Genomic DNA, 26317 nt, shown 5'->3' on the forward strand with positions numbered 1-26317 from the left:
CTCAGGTTTGCCAGGCGCCCATATGCTGCAGCAGTTATCTGATTGATGTGTGCTTCCGGAGACATGCTCGGTGTTATACTCACCCCAAGATCTTTCTCCTTGAGTGAGGTTTGCAGTCTTTGGCCACCTAGCCTATACTCTGTCTGTGGTCTTCTGTGCCCTTCCCCTATCTTCATGACTTTGCATTTGGCAGGATTAAATTCGAGAAGCCATTTGCTGGACCAGGTGTCCAGTCTGTCCAGGTCTCTTTGAAGTCCTGCCTGGTCCTCATCAGATTTAATTCTCCTCATTAACTTCACATCATCTGCAAACAGGGACACTTCTGAGTCTAACCCTTCCGTCATGTCGTTCACATATACCAAAAATAGCACTGGTCCTAGGACCGACCCCTGTGGGACCCCGCTCGTCACAGGTGCCCACTGTGATACATCATTACGTACCATGACTCGTTGTTGCCTCCCTGTCAGGTATTCTCTGATCCATTGCAGTGCCCTTCCTGTTATATGCGCCTGATGCTCTAGCTTCTGCACTAATCTCTTGTGAGGAACTGTGTCAAAGGCCTTCTTGCAGTCTAAGAAGATGCAATCAACCCACCCCTCTCTCTCTTGTCTTACTTCTGTTATTTTATCATAAAACTCCAGAAGGTTTGTGACACAGGATTTGCCTTCCGTGAATCCGTGCTGGTTGGCATTTATACTCCTGTTCCGTTCCAGGTGCTCCACCACTCTCCTCCTGATAATCTTCTCCATAATTTTGCATACTATACACGTCAATGACACAGGTCTATAGTTTAGTGCCTCTTTTCTGTCTCCTTTTTTGAAAATGGGAACTACATTTGCTGTCTTCCATACCTCAGGTAGTTGCCCAGTTTCCAGGGATGTGTTGAAGATTGTGGTAAGTGGTACGCACAACATATCTGCTCCCTCTCTAAGGACCCATGGAGAGATGTTGTCCGGTCCCATTGCCTTTGAGGTATCGATGTCCCTTAGCAGTTTCTTCACCTCCTCCTCATCTGTATGTATGTCGTCCAACACTTGTTGGTGTATTCCTTGTTGGTGTCCCCATCTGGTCTGTCCCCCCAGAGTCCTTCCTGTCTCTACTGTAAATACTTCCTTAAATCTCGTGTTGAGCTCCTCACATACCTCTTGATCGTTTCTTGTGAGTTCCCCACCTTCTTTCCTCAGCCTTATCACCTGGTCCTTGACTGTTGTCTTCTTCCTAATGTGGCTATACAGCAGTTTCGGGTCAGATTTGACTTTCGATGCTATGTCGTTTTCATACTGTCTCTGGGCCTCCCTCCTTATCTGCGCATACTCGTTTCTGGCTCTTCTACTAATCTCCTTGTTTTCCTGGGTCCTATGCCTCCTGTACCTTTTCCATTCTCTGTTGCACTTAGCTTTTGCCTCCCTACACCTTCGGGTAAACCAAGGACTCGTCTTGGTCTTCCTATTATTTCTGTTTCCCTTGGGAACAAAACTTTCCTCTGCCTCCTTGCACTTTGTTGCCACATATTCCATCATCTCGTTTACTGATTTTCCTACCATTTCTCTGTCCCACTGAACCTCCTGCAGGAAGTTTCTCATACCTGTGTAGTCCCCCCTTTTATAGTTTGGCCTGTCCCCTTCAGTTCCTGTTACCTTCTCCACTTGTAACTCTACTATATAGTCAAAACTCAGAACCACATGATCGCTAGCTCCAAGGGGCCTCTCGTAAGTGATGTCCTCGATGTCTGAACTGCTCAGGGTGAACACAAGATCCAGTCTTGCTGGCTCATCCTTCCCTCTCTCTCTGGTTGTGTCCCTGACATGTTGATGCATGAGGTTTTCAAGTACCACATCCATCATCTTTGCTCTCCATGTTTCGGGACCCCCATGTGGCTCCAGGTTTTCCCAGTCGATCTCCCTGTGGTTGAAATCGCCCATTACCAGTAACTTTGCTCTGCTCGAGTGAGCTCTTCTTGCCACCTCAGCCAGTGTGTCCACCATCACCCTGTTGTTTTCTTCGTACTCCTCTCTTGGCCTCCTGCAGTTCTGTGGTGGGTTATACATCACTCCAATGACTACTTTATGTTCTCCGGACTGAATTGTACCTACAATGTAGTCTCTTTCTCCAATCATGTCCATGCCTTCCATTTCCTCAAATCCCCATTGGTGTTTTATGAGCAGTGCAACCCCTCCTCCCCCTCTACTCCTTCTATCTTTCCTCAGGATCTGATATCCTGTTGGGAAGATTGTGTCTGTTATTATCTCAGCGAGTTTTGTTTCTGTGACTGCTATGATGTCTGGGGATTTTTCACTGATTCTTTCATTCTACTCCTCATGTTTATTCATTATTCCATCCGCATTTGTGTACCAAACCTTTAGTTTCTTTTCTATCATTGTGGTCATGCAAGTATATTGGGGTTGGGGGAGGGAGAGCCTTGGTGGGGGCCTATATGGGGCTGTGGTGTAGGTGGGGTATGTGTTGATGGGGGTGGGGTCAGAATGCCCATAAGGGACAGCTGTTGGGGTGAGGTTTGTGATATGGGGGTTGGTGGCAGAGGGAACAGTGAGTGGGTTGGAGTATAGGTTGCTCAGTTGCGTTGGGAATGTCGCGGGTGGGGTCTTTTGGTGGGAGATTCTGTGGGGTGTGTTTGCCCTTCCTCCTGTGTCTGGGTCCTGCTCATTTTCATTGCTTCTCGTTCCTCCTTGCGTCTCTGTACCCTCTCTTTCAGTGTAGTCCTTTCTTCTTGTGTTCTGTCGCGGTCGAGGTATACTCTCTGGTACCCCTCTTTGTCTCTCAGTCTTGCTTTCTCTTGCAGAATCCTGATTCGAACTGATTCTTCCTTGAAAGTTACTCTGACAGGCCGTATCCTTCCACTCGCAAACCACCCAATTCTCTGAAAATTTGTCACCTGGGTCATATTGCCCTCCCCTATTGTTTTCATGATGCCTTCAATCATTTTTTTCTCCTCCTGTTTTATTTCTTCAAAGTTGGCCCCCTTGGCTTCTTGGAGCCCGTACACAAAAACTGACCTCGCCCTTTCCTCCTCCCACTGAGTCTCCATCTGCTTCCTCTGAGGCATTTTGTTTCCTTCCATTGACATGTTCTTGCCTTCAGTCCCTGTCATATCTGAAACATCTATTCTTAGTGGACTGTCTTTCCTGGCCAGCTGTCCCGTGCTACTGCAGTTGGCTGTTAGAACCTCTGCATATAACAAACCTTCATTTTCTTCGGACCTGTCGCTTGATCTTAGTGTGCTCATCGTCTTTTCCCTGTGTGTGTGTGTGTGTGTGTGTGTGTGTACTCACCTAATTGTACTCACCTAATTGTGGTTGCAGGGGTCGACACTCAGCTCCTGGCCCCGCCTCTTCACTGATCGCTACTGGGTCCTCTCTCTCTCTGCTTTGTCATACCTCTTCTTAAAACTATGTATGGTTCCTGCCTCCACCACTTCACTTGCTAGGCTATTCCACTTGCTGACAACTCTATGACTGAAGAAATACTTCCTAACGACCCTGTGACTCGTCTGAGTCTTCAGCTTCCAGTTGTGACCCCTTGTCCCTGTGTCCCCTCTCTGGAACATCCTATCTCTGTCCACCTTGTCTATTCCCCGCAGTGTCTTGTATGTCGTTATCATGTCTCCCCTGACCCTTCTGTCCTCCAGTGTCGTCAGTCCGATTTCCCTTAACCTTTCCTCGTACGACATTCCCTTGAGCTCTGGGACTAGCCTTGTTGCAAACCTTTGTACTTTCTCTAACTTCTTGACGTGCTTGACCAGGTGTGGGTTCCAGACTGGTGCTGCATACTCCAGTATGGGCCTAACATACACAGTGTACAGTGTCTTGAACGATTCCTTATTAAGGTATCGGAACGCTATTATCAGGTTTGCCAGGCGCCCGTATGCTGCAGCAGTTATTTGGTTGATGTGTGTGTGTGTGTGTTTCACACATTGATTCTCAGAGTTCTGTATCTCTCAGTGAATATAAGGCGACAGCTGTTTAGTTTTTAATAAATGAGCTGAGGTAAAATAACAGTTTTTAAGTGAGGAAGGAAAACAGCTATTAGCGTGCAAATGAGCTGAGGAAAGATAACAGCTCCTACTTTGTAAATGAGCTGAGGAAAGATAACAACTCCTAGTTTGTAAATGAGCTGAGGAAAGATAACAGCTCCTAGTTTGTAAATGAGCTGAGGAAAGATAACAGCTCCTAATTTGTAAATGAGCTGAGGAAAGATAACAGCTCCTAGTTTGTAAATGAGCTGAGGAAAGATAACAACTCCTAGTTTGTAAATGAGCTGAGGAAAGATAACAACTCCTAGGTTGTAAATGAGCTGAGGAAAGATAACAGCTCCTAGTTTGTAAATGAGCTGACGAAAGATAACAGCTCCTAGTTTGTAAATGAGCTGAGGAAAGATAACAACTCCTAGTTTGTAAATGAGCAGAGGAAAGATAACAGCTCCTAATTTGTAAATGAGCTGAGGAAAGATAACAGCTCCTAGTTTGTAAATGAGCTGAGGAAAGCTAACAGCTCCTAGTTTGTAAATGAGCTGAGGAAAGATAACAACTCCTAGTTTGTAAATGAGCTGAGGAAAGATAACAGCTCCTAGTTTGTAAATGAGCTGAGGAAAGATAACAACTCCTAGTTTGTAAATGAGCTGAGGAAAGATAACAACTCCTAGTTTGTAAATGAGCTGATGAAAGATAACAACTCCTAGTTTGTAAATGAGCTGAGGAAAGATAACAACTCCTAGTTTGTAAATGAGTTGAGGAAAGATAACAACTCCTAGTTTGTAAATGAGCTGAGGAAAGATAACAGCTCCTAGTTTGTAAATGAGCTGAGGAAAGATAACAACTCCTAGTTTGTAAATGAGCTGAGGAAAGATAACAGCTCCTGGTTTGTAAATGAGCTGAGGAAAGATAAAAGCTCCTAGTTTGTAAATGAGCTGAGGAAAGATAACAGCTCCTGGTTTGTAAATGAGCTGAGGAAAGATAACAGCTCCTAGTTTGCAAATGAGCTGAGGAAAGAAAACAGCTCCTAGTTTGTAAATGAGCTGAGGAAAGATAACAGCTCCTGGTGTGTAAATGAGCTGAGGAAAGCTAACAGCTCCTAGTTCGTAAATGAGCTGAGGAAAGATAACAGCTCCTAGTTTGTAAATGAGCTGAGGAAAGATAACTCCTAGTTTGTAAATGAGCTGAGGAAAGATAACAGCTCCTAGTTTGTAAATGAGCTGAGGAAAGATAACAGCTCCTAGTTTGTAAATGAGCTGAGGAAAGATAACAGCTCCTAGTTTGTAAATGAGCTGAGGAAAGATAACAGCTCCTAGTTTGTAAATGAGCTGAGGAAAGATAACAACTCCAAGTTTGTAAATGAGCTGAGGAAAGATAACAGCTCCTAGTTTGTAAATGAGCTGAGGAAAGATAACAACTCCTAGTTTGTAAATGAGGTGAGGAAAGATAACAACTCCTAGTTTGTAAATGAGCTGAGGAAAGATAACAGCTCCTAGTTTGTAAATGAACTGAGGAAAGATAACAGCTCCTTGTTTGTAAATGAGCTGAGGAAAGCTAACAGCTCCTAGTTTGTAAATGAGCTGAGGAAAGATAACAACTCCTAGTTTGTAAATGAGCTAAGGAAAAATAACAGCTCCTGGTTTGTAAATGAGCTGAGGAAAGATAACAGCTCCTGGTTTGTAAATGAGCTGAGGAAAGATAACAGCTCCTGGTTTGTAAATGAGCTGAGGAAAGATAAAAGCTCCTAGTTTGTAAATGAGCTTAGGAAAGCTAGCAGCTCCTAGTTTGTAAATGAGCTGAGGAAAGATAACAGCTCCTAGTTTGTAAATGAGCTCAGGAAAGATAACTCCCAGTTTTTAAATGAGCTGAGGAAAGATAACAGCTCCTAGTTTGTAAATGAGCTGAGGAAAGGTAACAACTCCTAGTTTGTAAATGAGCTGAGGAAAGATAACAGCTCCTAGTTTGTAAATGAGCTGAGGAAAGATAACAACTCCTAGTTTGTAAATGAACTGAGGAAAGATAACAACTCCTAGTTTGTAAATGAGCTGAGGAAAGATAACAACTCCTAGTTTGTAAATGAGCTGAGGAAAGATAACAACTCCTAGTTTGTAAATGAGCTGAGGAAAGATAACAACTCCTAATTTGTAAATGAGCTGAGGAAAGATAACAGCTCCTAGTTTGTAAATGAGCTGAGGAAAGATAACAACTCCTAGCTTGTAAATGAGATGAGGAAAAATAACAGCTCCTGGTTTGTAAATGAGCTGAGAAAAGATAACAGCTTTTGGTTTGTAAATGAGCTGAGGAAAGATAACAGCTCCTGGTTTGTAAATGAGATGACGAAAGATAACAGCTCCTAGTTTGTAAATGAGCTGAGGAAAGATAACAGCTCCTGGTTTGTAAATGAGCTGAGGAAAGCTAACAGCTCCTAGTTTGTAAATGAGCTGAGGAAGGATAACAGCTCCTAGTTTGTAAATGAGCTGAGGAAAGATGACAACTCCTAGTTTGTAAATGAGCTGAGGAAAGATAACAGCTCCTAGTTTGTAAATGAGCTGAGGAAAGATAACAGCTCCTAGTTTGTAAATGAGCTGAGGAAAGATAACAGCTCCTGGTTTGTAAATGAGCTGAGGAAAGCTAACAGCTCCTAGTTTGTAAATGAGCTGCGGAAAGATAACAGCTCCTAGTTTGTAAATGAGCTGAGAAAAGATAACAACTCCTAGTTTGTAAATGAGCTGAGGAAAGATAAAAGCTCCTAGTTTTTAAATGAGCTGAGGAAAGATAACAGCTCCTAGTTTGTAAATGAGCTGAGGAAAGCTAACAGCTCCTAGTTTGTAAATGAGCTGAGGAAAGATAACAGCTCCTAGTTTGTAAATGAGCTGAGGAAAGATAACAACTCCTAGTTTGTAAATGAGCTGAGGAAAGATAACAACTCCTAGTTTGTAAATGAGCTGAGGAAAGATAACAGGTCCTAGTTCGTAAATGAGCTGAGGAAAGATAACAGCTCTTGGTTTGTAAATGAGCTGAGCAAAGCTAACAGCACCTATTTTGTAAATGAGCTGAGGAAAAATAACAACTCCTAGTTTGTAAATGAGCTGAGGAAAGATAACAGCTCCTAGTTTGTAAATGAGCTGAGGAAAGATAACAGCTCCTGATATGTAAATGAGCTGAGGAAAGATAACAGCTCCTGGTTTGTAAATGAGCTGAGGAAAGCTAACAGCTCCTAGTTTGTAAATGAGCTGAGGAAAGATAACAGCTCCTAGTTTTTAAATGAGCTGAGGAAAGATAACAGCTCCTAGTTTGTAAATGAGCTGAGGAAAGCTAACAGCTCCTAGTTTGTAAATGAGCTGAGGAAAGATAACAGCTCCTAGTTTGTAAATGAGCTGAGGAAAGATAACAACTCCTAGTTTGTAAATGAGCTGAGGAAAGATAACAACTTCTAGTTTGTAAATGAGCTGAGGAAAGATAACAGGTCGTAGTTCGTAAATGAGCTGAGGAAAGACAACAGCTCCTAGTTTGTAAATGAGCTGAGGAAAGCTAACAGCACCTATTTTGTAAATGAGCTGAGGAAAGATAACAACTCCTAGTTTGTAAATCAGCTGAGGAAAGATAACAGCTCCTAGTTTGTAAATGAGCTGAGGAAAGATAACAGCTCCTGGTTTGTAAATGAGCTGAGGAAAGATAACAGCTCCTGGTTTGTAAATGAGCTGAGGAAAGCTAACAGCTCCTAGTTTGTAAATGAGCTGAGGAAAGATAACAGCTCCTAGTTTGTAAATGAGCTGAGGAAAGATAACAGCTCTTAGTTTGTAAATGAGCTTAGGAAAGCTAACAGCTCCTAGTTTGTAAATGAGCTGAGGAAAGATAACAGCTCCTAGTTTGTAAATGAGCTGAGGAAAGATAACAACTCCTAGTTTGCAAATGAGCTGAGGAAAGATAACAGCTCCTAGTTTGTAAATGAGCTGAGGAAAGATAACAGCTCCTAGTTTGTAAATGAGCTGAGGAAAGCTAACAGCTCCTAGTTTGTAAATGAGCTGAGGAAAGATAACAGCTCCTAGTTTGTAAATGAGCTGAGGAAAGATAACAGCTCATAGTTTGTAAATGAGCTGAGGAAAGATAACAGCTCCTAGTTTGTAAATGAGCTGAGGAAAGATAACAGCTCCTAGTTTGTAAATGAGCTAAGGAAAGATAACAGCTCCTAGTTTGTAAATGAGCTGAGGAAAGCTAACAGCTCCTAGTTTGTAAATGAGCTGAGGAAAGATAACAACTCCTAGTTTGTAAATGAGATGAGGAAAGATAACAGCTCCTAGTTTGTAAATGAGCTGAGGAAAGATAACAGCTCTTAGTTTGTAAATGAGCTGAGGAAAGATAACAGCTCCTGGTTTGTAAATGAGCTGAGGAAAGATAACAGCTCCTAGTTTGTAAATGAGCTAAGGAAAGATAACAGCTCCTAGTTTGTAAATGAGCTGAGGAAAGCTAACAGCTCCTAGTTTGTAAATGACCTGAGGAAAGATAACAACTCCTAGTTTGTAAATGAGATGAGGAAAGATAACAGCTCCTAGTTTGTAAATGAGCTGAGGAAAGATAACAGCTCTTAGTTTGTAAATGAGCTGAGGAAAGATAGCAGCTCCTGGTTTGTAAATGAGCTGAGGAAAGATAACAGCTCCTAGTTTGTAAATGAGCTGAGGAAAGATAACAATTCCTAGTTTGTAAATGAGATGAGGAAAGATAACAGCTCCTAGTTTGTAAATGAGCTGAGGAAAGATAACAGCTCATAGTTTGTAAATAAGCTGAGGAAAAATAACAGCTCCTGGTTTGTAAATGAGCTGAGGAAAGATAACAGCTCATAGTTTGTAAATGAGCTGAGGAAAGATAACAACTCCTAGTTTGTAAATGAGGTGAGGAAAGATAACAGCTCCTAGTTTGTAAATGAGCTGAGGAAAGCTAACAGCTACTAGTTTGTAAATGAGCTGAGGAACGATAACAGCCCCTAGTTTGTAAATGAACTAAGGAAAGATAACAGCTCCTAGTTTGTAAATGAGCTGAGGAAAGATAACAGCTCCTAGTTTATAAATGAGCTGAGGGAAGATAACAGCTCCTAGTTTGTAAATAAACTGAGGAAAGATAACAGCTCCTAGTTTGTAAATGAGCTGAGGAAAGATAACAGCTCCTAGTTTGTAAATGAGCTGAGGAAAGCTAACAGCTCCTAGTTTGTAAATGAGCTGAGGAAAGCTAACAGTTCCTAGTTTGTAAATGAGCTGAGGAAAGATAACAGCTCCTAGTTTGTAAATGAGCTTTGGAAAGATAACAGCTTCTAGTTTGTAAATGAGCTTAGGAAAGATATCAGTTCCTAGTTTGTAAATGAGCTAAGGAAAGATAAGAGCTCCTAGTTTGTAAATGAACTTAGGAAAGATAACAGCTCCTAGTTTGTAAATGAGCTGAGGAAAGATAACAACTCCTAGTTTGTAAATGAGCTGAGGAAAGATAACAGCTCCTAGTTTGTAAATGAGCTGAGGAAAGATAACAGCTCCTAGTTTGTAAATGAGCTGAGGAAAGATAACAGCTCCTGGTTTGTAAATGAGCTGAGGAAAGATAACAGCTCATAGTTTGTAAATGAGCTGAGGAAGGATAACAACTCCTAGTTTGTAAATGAGATGAGGAAAGATAACAGCTCCCAGTTTGTAAATGAGGTGAGGAAAGGTAACAGCTCCTAGTTTTTAAATGAGCTGAGGAAAGATAACAGCTCCTGGTTTGTAAATGAGCTGAGGAAAGATAACAGCTCATAGTTTGTAAATGAGCTGAGGAAAGATAACAACTCCTAGTTTGTAAATGAGATGAGGAAAGATAACAGCTCCTAGTTTATAAATGAGCTGAGGAAAGATAACAGCTCCTAGTTTGTAAATGAGCTGAGGAAAGATAACAGCTCCTGGTTTGTAAATGAGCTGAGGAAAGATAACAGCTCATAGTTTGTAAATGAGCTGAGGAAAGATAACAGCTCCTAGTTTGTAAATGAGCTGAGGAAAGATAACAGCTCCTAGTTTGTAAATGAGCTGAGGAAAGATAACAGCTCCTTGTTTGTAAATGAGCTGAGGAAAGATAACAGCTCCTAGTTTGTAAATGAGCTGAGGAAAGATAACAGCTCCTAGTTTGTAAATGAGCTGAGGGAAGATAACAGCTGCTAGTTTGTAAATGAGCTGAGGAAAGATAACAGCTCCTTTTTTGTAAATAAGCTTAGAAAGGATAACCACTCCTGGCTTGTAAATGAAACTGATAAAAAAATAATCTCTCACTACTCACAAAATTTCAATTTCACACACTTAAATTATATTTTTAACTCATCTGGCCTTGCCAATGTTACCACAGTAAAGGTGCTTTCTCCTGTTGTACTTTATGTGTGTGTGTGTGTATGTGTGTGTGTGTGTGTGTAAGGCAATTTTCCATTCTTATTTACTTACATATTTTTTATTCATTATTTTTTATTCCGTTTATCAAAAACCTAATTTTATTCAGTTAAATAATTTTTACTCAAATAATAATTTCATTCAATGAATAACTTTTTTTAATTAAATAAAAATTATATTCAGTTACATAATAATTTTCATGTATTAATTTCTCAGTGAGTCGAATTCTAAGAACTTCTAAACGACGAAATACTCGTTAGTATTGACGAAGGTGGAGTCGGTAAGGAGTCGTCATGCCGTGAATACTATAACGTGAAATCTGATGAAACAGTCCCATTAATATCGAAGGTCACTGAGCGAAAAGATAACGAAATGTATTGCGAAACAGTGTCTCTCTGGGAAATGTGCTGCCATTGTGTAGTAGGATTCATACTCCAGGATTCACGTATACATACAGACCCGAAATTGGCCATTCTGTGAGGAAGTTCGTCACGCTGCCAGCCACAAGGTTCTCACGAATTTGAGAGATCCAATTTTTTTTAGGCACAGTTAGGCATACAGAGGCTTGAATATTTTCTTATTGGTTCAGACACCGGTATTAGTTATTACTATAAATATATATACTATATATATATATATATATATATATATATATATATATATATATATATATATATATTTATATATATATATATATATATATATATATATATATATAAATATATATATATATATGTATATATATATATATATATATATATATATATATATATATATATATATATATATATATATATATATATATATATATATATATATATATATTATTAACACACTGGCCGATTCCCACCAAGGCAGGATGGCCTGAAAAAGAAAAACTTTCACCATTATTCATTCCATCACTGTCTTGCCAGAAGGGTGCTTTACACTACATTTTCTAAACTGCATCATTAATACCCCTCCTTCAGAGTGCAGGCACTGTACTTCCCATCTCCATATATATATATATATATATATATATATATATATATATGTATACATATATATATATATTATATATATATATATATATATATATATATATATATATATGAATGATAATAAACACGTAATAAGAGAAACTTAAGATAATCTTGAAGCAAATTTTAACACCTTGCTTCACAGACAAGTTGAGTAGAGGCAAATATACAAGAGAATGAGAACTGGAAGTATATGAGGAGAAGAATGGAACGTAAATGGAAGAAAAACAATAACAGATGGAAATGATAAGAACAAGTCTCCCTCCACGCTGAAGTATCAGCGTTATCTCGAGAATCAGCGTTACTAATGTTTTATCTTTCTCTCTCTCTTTCTCTCTCTCTCTCTCTCTCTCTCTCTCTCTCTCTCTCTCTCTCTCTCTCTCTCTCTCTCTCTCTCTCTCTCTCTCTCTCTCTCTCTCTCTCTCTCTCTCTCTCTCTCTCTCTCTCTCTCTCTCTCTCTCTCTCTCTCTCTCTCTCTCTCTCTCTCTCTCTCTCTCTCTCTCTCTCTCTCTCTCTCTCTCTCTCTCTCTCTCTTTCTCTCTCTCTCTCTCTCTCTCTAAAACACATGCAAATTCATGTCAAACACCTATGCTGCCAAACACCTTTCACCTCTAACAGTTGTCTAACACCTCTATTAATAACTGCTAACACCTGTCACGTCTAAAACCTGTCTTATTTACCCCTGATCTATATTTATTCCTTATCAAATAATATCTTTATTCTTCTATGTACTTGTTTGTTGATTATTTATAGCTAAAGTACTTTTAAGTCTTTTTTCCCTGTTAGCCAGTCTGTCCTTATCAGATTTACAGCTCAGTTTGAAAGCTATTAGCTGAAATATTTCCTTATTTGCTGTCAAATAACTGTTATTTTACCTCAGGTCATTTACAGATGATAATGCTGGCTCACAGATGGCTCCAACTTCATCTTGTTCCCTACTTGTATGTTTCATAAAGATAAAAATGCTTTCAAATGAGCTGATGTAGGTAACAGCTCTTAGCTTGTCAATAAAGTCAGGAATCCTTAACCTGTGTATAGCTTGTCAATAAAGCTAGGGATCCTTAACTTAACCTTGTCAAACCCTGTGTAAAAAAAAAAAAATTCACCTTTTTAAACCCGTTTACAAGCTAAGAGGTGTTATCCTACCTCAGTTAATTTACAAGCTAAAAGTTGTTATACTGGCTCTTCTTATTTACAAGCTAAGAGGTGTTATCCTTTCTCAGCTCATTTACAAGCTAAGATATATAATTTTGCCTCAGCTAATTTACAAGCTAAAGGGTGCTATCCTCAGTTCTTTTACAAGCCAAGTGGTGTTATCGCACCTCAGCTCACTCACAAGCTAAGAAGTGTTATGCTGCCTCTGTTCATTTAAAAGCTACTAAATGTTATCCTTCACCTACTCGCGTCAAAGGTTGGACCTATTTAAGACAGCCTGCTTTTACCCTTTTTTTCAGTACGTCAAACTCTGAGTAACCTATTCACTTCTAGGTGAACCTATTCACTTCTAGATAATTGGACACGTTTTCAAATGTGTCCATTTTTCTAAAAGGCGGAGGAATACTTGCCAATATGTGTCACCTCGCCAGGGAATTGAACCAGGATACGGGGCGAGTTGGGGGCTGGATGAGATTGTGAGTTGAAGGTTGGATGGCGAATATTGTGGGTGAACTGAAGGTTGGTGGAGAGTGTGGGAGAGTTAGAAGTTGATGGAGATTGTGGGAAGGTTCAAGGTTAGGGGAGATTGTAGGAGAGTTGAAGGCTGATAGAGACTGTGGGAGAAATGGAGGTTGAGAGAGACTGTGGGTGAGTTGGAAGCTGGTGAGAAGAGATGTGGTTTGGAGGAGGGCGTGGAGGGTACAAGGTGAAGAAGATGGGTATGGGTATTACATTTCCATGAATAAGAAGATGAAGAACAAGAAGAAAAAGAACAAGAAGAAGAACAAGAGGAACAAGAAGAAGAACAAGAAGAACAAGAACAAGAACAAGAAGAACAAAAACAAGAAGAACAAGAACAAGAAGAACAAGAACAAGAAGAACAAGAAGAAAAACAAGAACAAGAAGAACAAGAAGAACAAGAAGAACAAGAAGAAAAACAAGAACAAGAAAAAGAACAAGAAGAACAACAATAACAGCAACTACCAGGAGTGTGGCTTATTTCCAGTGAAACTCTTTGGTCCTATTTTCTCAGGATATCACTAATAACAGTCGATAAGGTTGGTCGGGTACCGACTCAAGGAATCTCTCCAGGTCCGTCTTGAAGGCAGCCAAATTGGAAATTAAAATGGAAAATGAACGACTTTTCGTTTCATCCTGGAACATGACAAATCACGAATGTCAAGTCACGAATGATTCAGTTCGACTGAGCAGTGACCAGCAGTTAACTGATATTGATTATCTTGAAGGCCAGAAAGCAGCCACATAACACAAACAAGCAGTATGTGAGTGCTATCCCTTGGTGTGCCCTTGGCAGGAGCTGTGAGGTTTGTGGTTCGTGGTTTCTCGTTCATAACTTGTAACACGATGCCTCTAAAATTTACCACTAAAACAGCCTGATTGGTCACAGACCGGGCCGTGGTTAAAGGACGGCGGACCGAGTTTGCAAGACTAATGTACTGAATGACCCTGACAGGTTTACTGCTTCAGGAAGTCCAATATTCATCAACTCCACTACCAGATTCACCAGTTAGGATAAGCTTAATAACTTCATTATCCACTTCATATGCATCCTGTGGACGGAAGTTAAATGATTACATAGACATAATGGGTCCAGGAACTGGACCGCAACAGCCATGGTTAAACATTTATGAATAAAACACATCAATAACAAATTGAATGGCTTATATTGCAGTTTGCCTCAAGATCACCTTCAGATGAACCTGGTAACAAGGTTTGATGCTCGATTCGATCCCCGGCACGACTGGACATGCTGGCCATGTTTCCTTACACCTGCTACCCTCGTTCACCTAGCACTAGATATGTACCTAGGTGCTAGCCGACTGGTGTGGCTCGCATCCTGGGGAGAAGATTAAAGGAATCCAGTGGAAATAAGCCGACCAGCCTGATGGCAGTGGCTTTATCGGGTCATCCTGAGTTACTTACCCTCTCTACCCTGGGTTATCCTAGGTTACTAACCCTTCGAAGTAATATTCCAAACAAAATCCAAATATTATTATTTCTCAGTACCAGAGGAGCCATGCTCGCAACATAAGTAATCCAGTTTTAATCCCCAGAATGGGAAGACAGCGGTAAATCTCGGCCAAATTACCAGACGCTCCACTGAGTGGGTCATCCAATGACTGTCACCAACAGCAGGAGAAATCTTCACTCTCCTCACGAAGCACATGTTCTCCCTATCTCACTGTGGTCACTTGAAAATTAATTTAATCTTCAATCCATTTGCTCTGTGCTCAAGTTGTTTAAAAAAAAAAAAAACGACCATAATATATAGTCTGCCTTATGGAGCACTAAGTGCTCGATTGTCCGCTTATTAATGAATATATAGTATAATAACTAATGTGATTTGTCAAGGTATTTTATTAATAAAAACAAGATACCAGACATATTAAACAAATATTTTAAATTTGCGTGCAACAGTTAAGACATATTTTGTAGAGTTAGATCCAGATATATGTATTCCTGTTAACCATTTTTTGGGCCCAGTTCATAGGTCTTTTGTATATTCATTTGTTCTTGTGCTACCTTCCACAGGATGAATATGAGTTGTATAAGATATTACCCACCATCGTCCATATGATGAATATAGGATGCATAATATACTAGCCACTAGCATCCACAGGATGAACATAGAATGCTTAATAAACTAGCCACTACCATTCACAGTATGAACATAGGATGCATAATATACTAGCCACTACCATTCACGGTATGAACATAGGATGCATAATATACTAGCCACTACCATTCACAGGATGAACATAGAATGCATAATAAATTAGCCACTACCATCAACAGGATGAACATAGAATGCATAATAAACTAGTCACTACCATCAACAGGATGAACATAGAATGCATAATAAACTAGCCACTACCATCAACAGGATGAACATAGAATCCATTATAAACTAGCCACTACCATCAACAGGATGAACATAGAATGCATAATAAACTAGCCACTACCATCAACAGGATGAACATAGAATGCATAATAAACTAGCCACTACCATCAACAGGATGAACATAGAATGCATAATAAACTAGCCACTACCATCAACAGGATGAACATAGGATGTACAATAAACTAGCCACTTAGATGGCAAAATCTAAATAATCTAATTATCAAACCCCTTGCACATTTAAGCCTCGTGAAATGATGACAAAGTACAGGTCTCAATACAGAATCTAACCTCTCAGCCCATCATTGATGAATGTTTGTTATGGTATTGTATTCTCTTAGTAATATGATAGCTCTGTAGTGTCTCCTGATTCCTGTGTGGTGACGAAATTTACATGTAAAAGTGGGCTGAGCTGGTATAGCAATCTGCCTGCAGTTGTAAGTACACCAGTTCGATCTCCAGAATTTATGGCACATTATACGACACTGTTCCTATTACTAATACTACTACTGTTACAACTACTACTATTTCTACTTCTGCAACTACTACTACTGATATTACTACTATGACTTCTACTACAGCTATAGCTTCTGCTTCTTGTATTATTATTGTAACTGCTACTACTACAACTTTAATGTCACTGTTACTACTACTATTCTTACTACTACTTCTACTACTACTACTACTACTACTACTACTACTACTACTATTACTACTACTACTACTACTACTACTACTACTACTATTACTACTACTACTACTACTGCTACTACTACTACTTCTACTACTACTGCTACTACTACGACTACTACTACTACTACTACTACTACTACTACTAATAATAATAATAATAATAATAATAATAATAATAATAATATTATTATTATTATTATTATTATTATTATTATTATTATTATTATTATTATTATTATTATTATAAATTTAGCTTTTAGAACACAGGCATCACGTGGCTCTTCCTTAATCGTTTAATAAGAGGAAATAACTTTCCATTATTACGATGGCAGTGGCTCCTGTACTGCCAGGGTGCCATTATTAAGATGGCAGTGGCTCCTGTACTGCCAGGGTGCCATTATTAAGGTGGCAGTGGCCCCTGTATTGCCAGGGTGCCATTATTAAGATGGCAGTGGCCCCTGTACTGCCAGGGTGCCATTATTAAGATGGCAGTGGCCCCTTTACTGCCAGGGTGCCATTCCTGAGCCCAGAAGTACTGTTCCCAAGATTCCCGCTGAGGCAGATATCGGAATGCCGGAGGAGTGGCAGAAATCCCACCTTGGAATGTTGTAATGGAGAAATTACTCAGGCAAGAAACCATTTGTGGATGCGTATGTGTGTGTGTGTGTGTGTGTGTGTGTGTGTGTGTGTGTGTGTGTGTGTGTGTGTGTGTGTGTGTACTCATCTATTTGTGGTAGCAGGGGTCGAGACTCAACTCCTGGCCCCGCCTCTCCATTGACCGCTACTAGGTCCTCTCTCTCCCTGCTCCATTAGCTTTATCATACCTCGTCTTAAAACTAAGTATGGTTCCTGCCCCCACTACCTCACTTTCCAGATTATTCCACTTCTTGACAACTCTGTGTGTTTGTGTGTGTGTGTACTCACCTAGTTGTACTCACCTAGTTGAGGTTGCGGGGGTCGAGTCCGAGCCCCTGGCCCCGCCTCTTCACTGATCGCTACTAGGTCACTCTCCCTGAGCCGTGAGCTTTATCATACCTCTGCTTAAAGCTATGTATGGATCCTGCCTCCACTACATCGCTTCCCAAACTATTCCACTTACTGACTACTCTGTGGCTGAAGAAATACTTCCTAACATCCCTGTGATTCATCTGTGTCTTCAGCTTCCAACTGTGTCCCCTTGTTACTGTGTCCAATCTCTGGAACATCCTGTCTTTGTCCACCTTGTCAATTCCTCTCAGTATTTTGTATGTCGTTATCATGTCCCCCCTATCTCTCCTGTCCTCCAGTGTCGTCAGGTTGATTTCCCTTAACCTCTCCTCGTAGGACATACCTCTTAGCTCTGGGACTAGTCTTGTTGCAAACCTTTGCACTTTCTCTAGTTTCTTTACGTGCTTGGCTAGGTGTGGGTTCCAAACTGGTGCCGCATACTCCAATATGGGCCTAACGTACACGGTGTACAGGGTCCTGAATGATTCCTTATTAAGATGTCGGAATGCTGTTCTGAGGTTTGCTAGGCGCCCATATGCTGCAGCAGTTATTTGGTTGATGTGCGCTTCAGGAGATGTGCCTGGTGTTATACTCACTCCAAGATCTTTTTCCTTGAGTGAGGTTTGTAGTCTCTGGCCCCCTAGACTGTACTCCGTCTGCGGTCTTCTTTGCCCTTCCCCAATCTTCATGACTTTGCACTTGGTGGGATTGAACTCCAGGAGCCAATTGCTGGACCAGGTCTGCAGCCTGTCCAGATCCCTTTGTAGTTCTGCCTGGTCTTCGATCGAGTGAATTCTTCTCATCAACTTCACGTCATCTGCAAACAGGGACACCTCAGAGTCTATTCCTTCCGTCATGTCGTTCACAAATACCAGAAACAGCACTGGTCCTAGGACTGACCCCTGTGGGGTGTGTGTGTGTGTGTGTGTGTGTGTGTGTGTGTGTGTGTGTGTGTGTGTGTGTGTGTGTGTACAAATAACCTCAGATAAATCTCCACCTCTCACCTTATCTTTGGCCATGATGGTCTTCTGAAGGTGTGAGAGTTCATGGTTCTCTCTCACCTCCTCCCTCCGCGCCTCCAGCCTCACCATCTTCAGTTTCCTTTCGTGTTCCTGCTTCATTTTCCGCAGCTCCACTGCCCGATCTCTTTCCACCGCCGCCTTCGTCGCTAGCTCGGCCCTAAGGCGATCTTTTTCCTGACGAAGAGCAGTCAGCTCGCGACGAAGGTGAGACAGCTCCGCTGACGAAACTACCTCGATACCCTTCTTGATCTGCAGGAGGAAGTTAACAGAGTACTGAGTCATTTATCAGTAAAAACATTATTATAAGTCACATATTCAACACTTGCGTACCTTTATTAAGAAGACGTTTCGCCTGCATCTTTATGAATTCAGACCAGATACAGTGGGAGATACAGTGGGAGATACAGTGGGAGATGAAGTATTCAGTCTCCACAATAAAGATACCCAGGAGTTGCACATGTGTCTTATTCATCAACTTTTCGGTTATGTATACCATTAGTTTAGTGATACACTATACTACACATATACTGTGGCTACGCTCAACGTCAAAGGACACATAAAAATTCTCCATGGGCAGTTCCACTTGTTGCGAACCACCATCATACAAAATTCCCGACACTGCACAAGCCAGGTGAATGCTACGTCACAGCTCCTGCTCACTACTCATGTTCATGACATAAAAAAATAATATTTTGTTTTTGCATATTGTAGTGCGTTTTTTTTTTTTTTTGTGCTGCGATTCCTATTCTGTATATTACATACACAGTGGGAACAAAAGCAAAGTGTTGAAATCTGTCAGCCTGAGCTGCCATACTTTAGTAGAGCAATGAGGATATTGTCACGTGTTCCTCTAAGGGCTCATTACTTGCAACAAGAACATTACGCAGTTTATAACATTTACTGAAAGACGTTTCACCCACCAGGCACGACACCTGGACGAAATTAATCTCAGCAAATGCCAGAAACCGCATACTCTGACTTCTTCACACACACTTGTCGGTACGATTTACCGTTGATATCAGAAAGTAAACAAACGGAGGTGACACTTGCATTCAGTCTTTACAGAAAGTAACGGAAGGTGGAGTGTTGTGGCAACAAATCTCCGCTGTTTATTAGCTCCCTTGAGATATATATCATTTATTTAACATCTTTGAGTTTGTGGACTAGAAGCAGTTATCTTACCTCAGCTCATGTACAGGTTACTAGCTGGTATAGCCTGCCATCCCCCCCCCTCTCAATTGCAGGCTAAGGCCTCTACTTCTACCTCAGTTCATGTACACGATACCATATGTTATCATACCCCGAACTATTTCATGTCTATTGTGTGCTCTGTGGCTTCACAATTGCCTATTTGTTCCAATAAATCTGCGCAAGTGTTCAGAGATGCTGTCCTTCAATTGATGCCTAGTTATTTTACCAATTGAACGTCTGCATCTTTGAACACTTAAGCACATCTATTAGAAATATATATATATATATATATATATATATATATATATATATATATATATATATATATATATATATATATATATATATATATATATATATATATATATATATATATATATATATATATATATGTATGTATATATATATATATAGATATATATATATATATCTATATATATATATATATATATATATATATATATATATATATTCTACCTAATGGTTTATGATCATTATAACATGCACCTGTTTCTCTCTCTGCATCACCAGCTCGCGGGATCTCGCATTGGTCTTCTCGACTTTCATGCGAAACTTGAGCTCTCTGATCTCCTCGTTCTTGTCGTGGATGATCTTACGCAAGTTGGCCAACCGCGATCGCATCACCGATATCTCCCGCATCGCTGACGTCAGCTCCCGCGTCGTCGGATGCGTCGCCGATTCCCACATCGACGTCGATTCGCTTCTGAGGGACGTGGAATCGCGTTCCAGGGATGTTGACTCTCTTGATGACGGTGTCTCTGGTAGGCGCCTCAGGTGGACAGTTAATTCCCTATCGCCGGTGGTCGATCGTGACCAAAAGCGCCGAGATGTCTGGCATTTCTTCTCGCGATCCGGAGATTCTACTTCTTGTTTTGCTGGCGATTTCTGCCACTTGGGCCGCACTTGCTGCTCGGGTTTCTCTAACTCCAACTCACCGTGGAAAGGTTTGATGGATTTTATTTGCTTATTGTGACTTCCATGAGCGTTTGGTCTGTCATCCTCAGCATCCTTGGCTGATTCCGTGTTGGAGTAGAGACTTGTTCGGCTACACGTATCTTTGTCTTCATATGTGTTGGAGGTAAGGGACGGATAGTCGTTTTCTTCTCTGTCTGTGTCTGTTTCTTCAGTATCTGGTATTTCCGTGTCTGTTTCCTCCGTGTCTGGTACTTCCATGTCACCCTCTTCCATGTCTGTTCTCATTGCGTCTGCATCTTCTATTTCTGTGTCGATATTTGTTCTATCTCCTATGCCCGTTTCATCAAATTCTGTATTGAAATCCTTATCAACGTACATTTCGTAGCGATTTGAGATTTCTAGTTCTCTTGTATCACACTCTTTTTTCCTTGAATCTATTTCTAAGGAGGAAATGCCTTTAAGATCTGTTTTCTTATTAGCAAACTCTGCTTGGCCTAATTCATTCTCACTTATATCCGTTTCGGCTCCGTATAAATCCATTTCGCTGGCATCTGTTTCACTAATGTCTGTCGTTTCAATAACTGTCAGGTTTCCTTTAGATTTCATTGCGTTAGTCATGGAGTGAGTTTCACTACTTGCCTGTGATTCATCAAGATTATCTTGCCTGAAAAACAGTTCAAGTTCCCTCCATCCACAGTGGTTGTAGTCAATGGTATATCTTTCTTGAAAGTAGTTCCCACTCACACTAAGTCTGGGATCCGCATTTATTCCATCTATTTCTCTTAAAGCCGCGTAATCTTGGCTTCTGTCCTCCTTGTCAGTATCGCTGGTGGTTTTCAACGTAGATTCTGTGTCGCGGCTGCTCATATCAGTGTCGCTTACGTTATCGTTATCAAACACGTCATCATAGTAATCGTAGTTATCGTCGACTGTAGCGGCATAGCTACACTCACCAGCACTTGCTTTGTTGCCATTATCAGACGATCCTTCGAAGTCCTCCAAGGATGTGTCAATACTGGAGGTGTTGAGAGCTTGTTTAGCCTTGTGTACCTGCCAGTGGACCTCTGTCGTGTAGCTCTGGTTGAAAGAGTGGGAGAGACCTTGGGTTGTAGTAGTTTTGAGGAATGAAGTTGATTTCCCATCTTTTGACGATCCAGTCCCATAATCGGAAGCTGTGACGGAGGAATCTGGTGAGAGCAAAGGAGACTGGACACTCTCCAAGTCATTACTGTTTTTGCCTGACGGTTGTATTGATGTTGTTGTCCTGTAAATCATGCTGAATGTTTTCCGTCGATTTTCCATGGTTGGTGCGTAAATCTATTTACGCATCGTAGAGACACTCAGCTTTTGTCGATGATGAGGAAATTAGATTGAGAGTAACCGCATCTCAAGAAAAATTACTTGTTAAAAATGTAAAGAAATACTATAACGCTGCAGCAAGTCATTGTGTGGACAGTTTTACCGTCGTGCAGATCACAGCCGGATATCATTTAGTAAGTTTTGGCACATTAAAGTTTCCAGACAGAATGCTTATTATCAATTGGTTATTGTCAAGGGGCGACCACGGCTATTACAAATATCTGGAAAGGCTAGCTGGGCCGCCTATGTAATTAGTTTATGGTGCAACCCGAGCTCATCATGTGAGCGGTAGAGCAAAAAAATGGAGAGGTGTGTACTTATATATCTCTAGCATTAACAGTCAGCGTCACTGAACATGCTCTTTCCAGAGCCTGTGAATATTGCGGTATATGAATCCGGATTTTAAATGTATTCTGGAGTCAGGCGCATGCGATGTCTCCTGCCAGTAGTGTCTAACTCTGCTAGTATAAGCTGCTTACTTTCGCGTAAATCACAAGCAAACATGTTATCTAAACTTACAAAGCACTTTTGTGTTCACTCTTGTAGCTAAAAATATCGGATGACGGAATATCTTACTTAATTTCTTTCCATCTTCATATATTAACCCAATGGATATTTTTTTTCTAAAACATATTTAAATATTTTATCAAATGGCACGAATATCACAGTTTCATTTTCAACCGAGTTTATACATATAGGAATTCCTTCACCACATAGTTCACTGGATTACATAACAGAGTGAGGAGTACATCACCCCACCTGAACCACTGACAGTCCCATACTGAAGCGGTGGGAAGACCTCACCTTGCGGGACGCCTGTCGAAGATGCTATCAATATTATTTTTACCATTATATTACTACGTTTCATCCGTTAACTCCTTTCATGATTTTATTTGAGTCAAGAAGTTTACAGAATTAATGATATTAACCTGTTTATTACTGGGTAATGAATGGAAATCTATGGAATAAATTATCGTTACTGGCAAGAAAAGGCAACTGGATACTCACCTGTTAGTTTATTTCTACCTTGAGTAAGTTATACCGTTGGTCTCTTGGCATTTCCTCATGGCATAAGTATCACATCCATAAAATAGACGTTTGCTCTAAAATATTCTTATCTGTAGAAGGGGAAGATAAGAGGTATATATATATAGGGGTTTAAAGGGCCCTCTTCTCCAGCACTCGTCAACATCTCCCTCAACCCCTTCTTGCCTACCCTGATATCTTGTCTCCATCAGTGCCGCCTACCTGTATCTCCAATACGCCTTACCTTCCTTCCTCATCTCCTCTACTAAACATTGTACCTACCTCACTAACACACAGTACCTACCTCATTACCAGCATTAACACACGGTACCTCTCTATCACACACTACCTACCTAACACAGTACCTATCTAACACATAGTACCTCTCTCGCTAGCACATAACACCTCCATCACATCTCTCATTTGCCTCTCTCTCTTACCCCTGTCACCAGCATATGATATCTCTCCATCACACAGTACCTCCCTCACTACCTCTCTCACCACCTCCCTCACCACCTCCCTCACCACCTCCCTCACTCACTACCTTCCTCACCACCTCCCTCACCACCTCCCTCAAACCTCCCTCACCACCTCCCTCACCACCTCCCTCACCACATCCCTCAAACCTCCCTCACCACCTCCCTCCCTCACCACCTCCCTCCCTCACGACCTCTCTCACGACCTCCCTCACCACCTCCCTCACCACCTCCCTCACCACCTTTCTCACCACCTCCCTCACTCACCAGATATCTCGTCCTGTGCTAAGCATTAATTTTCATACTAGCCAACACTAATTTTTAATTATTCTAATTATACTTACAGTAATTACAGTACCTAAATATAATGAAAATTATTGAGCATAGGTATAGGAAGTATAGGATTTTAAAAATTACATTACCTATGTTTTTTTAAAAGTATTATTATTTTCTTCTTCTTCTTCTTCTTCTTCTTCTTATTATTATTATTATTATTATTATTATTATTATTATTATTATTATTATTATTATTATTATTATTATTATTATTATTATTATTGATGTGGAAGCGCTAAACTCATAGGTATCACACAGCGTCTCAGGAAGATGTAACCAGTTCTAAGCCAAGGAAGAGAAAAACAGCTCCGATACCCTGGATCGAGAGTCCTTCACGAGCATCCAGGTATATGTGGAGTAGCTGGCACTCGTGATGAGTATCAGCTACTGCACATATTATATATCGAGTGAGCGCTTGAGGTCCTGCGGGGAGCTAGCACCAATAGCCTGGTTAACCATGGATTAAAAAAAGGTCTAGTAAAAGAGACGTTCAGCTGTCTTACCAGTGCTTGCAGAAAGTAAATATATAACCTGATGGCATTATTTCCAGTCCAATGGTAAAATATCGCCACACCGTATAGAATCATCCTGGTGACGTTGTTTACTGCGTTAAAAGTCTATCAGCTACACGAGGCTCATTAAGACTACAAATAACTTGTTCACTACCGTTCAAGAACACTTTATTGCATAGTATGTGAATAAAATTATGAAAATACACTGAGACATATACCTCTCAGTGTACATATACCTCTCAGTGTACATATGCTTCTCAGTGTACATATGCCTCTCAGTGTACATATACCTCTCAGTGTACATATGCCTCTCAGTGTACATATACCTCTCAGTGTACATATACCTCTCAGTGTACATATACCTCTCAGTGTACATATACCTCTCAGTGTACATATACCTCTCAGTGTACATATACCTCTCAGTGTACATATGCCTCTCAGTGTACATATACCTCTCAGTGTACATATACCTCTCAGTGTACATATACCTCTCAGTGTACATATACCTCTCAGTGTACATATACCTCTCAGTGTACATATACCTCTCAGTGTACATATACCTCTCAGTGTACATATACCTCTCAGTGTACATATACCTCTCAGTGTACATATACCTCTCAGTGTACATATACCTCTCAGTGTACATATACCTCTCTGTGTACATATACCTCTCAGTGTACATATACCTCTCAGTGTACATATACCTCTCTGTGTACATATACCTCTCAGTGTACATATACCTCTCAGTGTACATATGCTTCCATCTGGTCACCAGTTAAGGATACCTTAATACCTTAATTAACATATGAATCAATGTAAACTCTTAGCATATACACAATTAGAAATATAAATCTCTTGGTTTATATGTATCCTGACTGGTTAGGTTAGGTCAGGTTTGTCAGGAAACAAGACAAGTGTTTCCTGACGAGGGTCTCAGCCATATTATAACCCAAAGCTGAGGCTTTTGATCATCTGACAGAGGACTTCCGCTGGCTTACCGGTCCACCTCTTTGAAAATCATAATTATGATTATAGCCACTTTATAGTATTATCCTGACTGGAAAAGAATGATCGTCTGATTATTGCAAAATCTTAGATAAGCTGGGTAAGTTAAGGTATTTTATATTACGTTATTTTAGTCATGAAACAAGATAAAAAATTTATCAGAACTGCATAACCAAATTATCCTCTTTTCTCTTGAGCAAATTTTCAAAAGTTTCTGAAGTGGTATGTGAAAGTTTCGCAAGATAATCCACAGGCTGGTTAATGGGGGTTTAAAGCCTGTCGACTACACCAGGGTCATAAAGCTTTCGTTTAACTTTTGGCACCACTGAAGAAAACTTTAATCGTTAAGGACCCTGATGGAAATAAGTCATTTTATCTGACTTTTTTGGGTTATCCTGGTGGGTGGTGGGAAATTTACACATATGTTACTATGCAATAAGATCACAGTAAACAGGTGATTTCAGAATATGCAAAACAACCACTGTGAAAGAATAAAGAAATTACAAGCGCTTTCGTGACTACTCACATTATCAAGGAACAATGAAAGTAAAGCATCAAAGGAAGGTATGTAAAGGGTCTAGCCCACACCTCACTATCACATCCCACAACAAAGCAACACCTGACGCGCGACTCATAAGAAAGGGAACACTGCAGCAGGCCCGCTGGCCCAACTAGACAGGTCCTTCACACAACCCACCAACAAACTATTCTACCCAAGAAATGAGAATTTTAAAAATTATTATTTGTCCAATGTATTATTAAATTCTTCCCAAATTCTATTAATTATAAATGGATCTAATTTATATAAACCAAAGGAAATATTCATATTATTGTCAAAACTGCTTTTAATGAAACAAGATTCAATTATATTCCTGTCGACCATGGACTTGTTTGATACTACTTTCTCAACTTTTTGAAAATCAATTGGATGGTTAAAATCTCTTACATGAATAAATAGAGCATTGGAATCTTGTCCAGTTCTAATGCTATATTTATGTTGTTTTAATCTTAGTTCGAGATTTTTACCAGTTTGACCGTAATAAACTTTATCGCAAATTTTACAAGGAATTTTATAGACACATCCATCAGCATTTTGGGGGGAATTCTTTATCAAAAGTTTTTTTTACTGTATCAAGATTTTTGAATACAACTTTAACATTAAAAGTCTTAAGAAGAGAAGGCATATCAACCAAGTTTTCATGGTAAGGGAGAACCAACATATTTTTAGTTGAATAAGGCTGGTTGTCCCTTTTTGGATTGTAAAAAGTATTTCTAGCAACTTTAAAAGATTTGTCAATTA

General features: G+C 40.2%; 1 protein-coding gene across 1 annotated transcript in view; it reads right to left on the reverse strand.

The window, feature by feature from the left end:
* LOC128701977 (protein starmaker) overlaps positions 1-21751 on the reverse strand; it is a 43679-nt gene extending 21928 nt beyond the window's left edge. The window contains exons 1-2 of the mRNA XM_053795979.2: positions 19875-21751; positions 18159-18425 (exon numbers count right to left, since the gene is read on the reverse strand). Coding sequence (XP_053651954.1) covers positions 18159-18425; positions 19875-21605 — 1998 coding nt within the window. The 5' untranslated portion in view covers positions 21606-21751. The remainder of the gene's footprint in view (positions 1-18158; positions 18426-19874) is intronic.
* Positions 21752-26317: the final 4566 nt, after the last annotated feature.

Source organism: Cherax quadricarinatus, chromosome 77 (assembly GCF_038502225.1).
Source record: "Cherax quadricarinatus isolate ZL_2023a chromosome 77, ASM3850222v1, whole genome shotgun sequence".
Lineage (NCBI taxonomy): Eukaryota > Metazoa > Arthropoda > Malacostraca > Decapoda > Parastacidae > Cherax > Cherax quadricarinatus.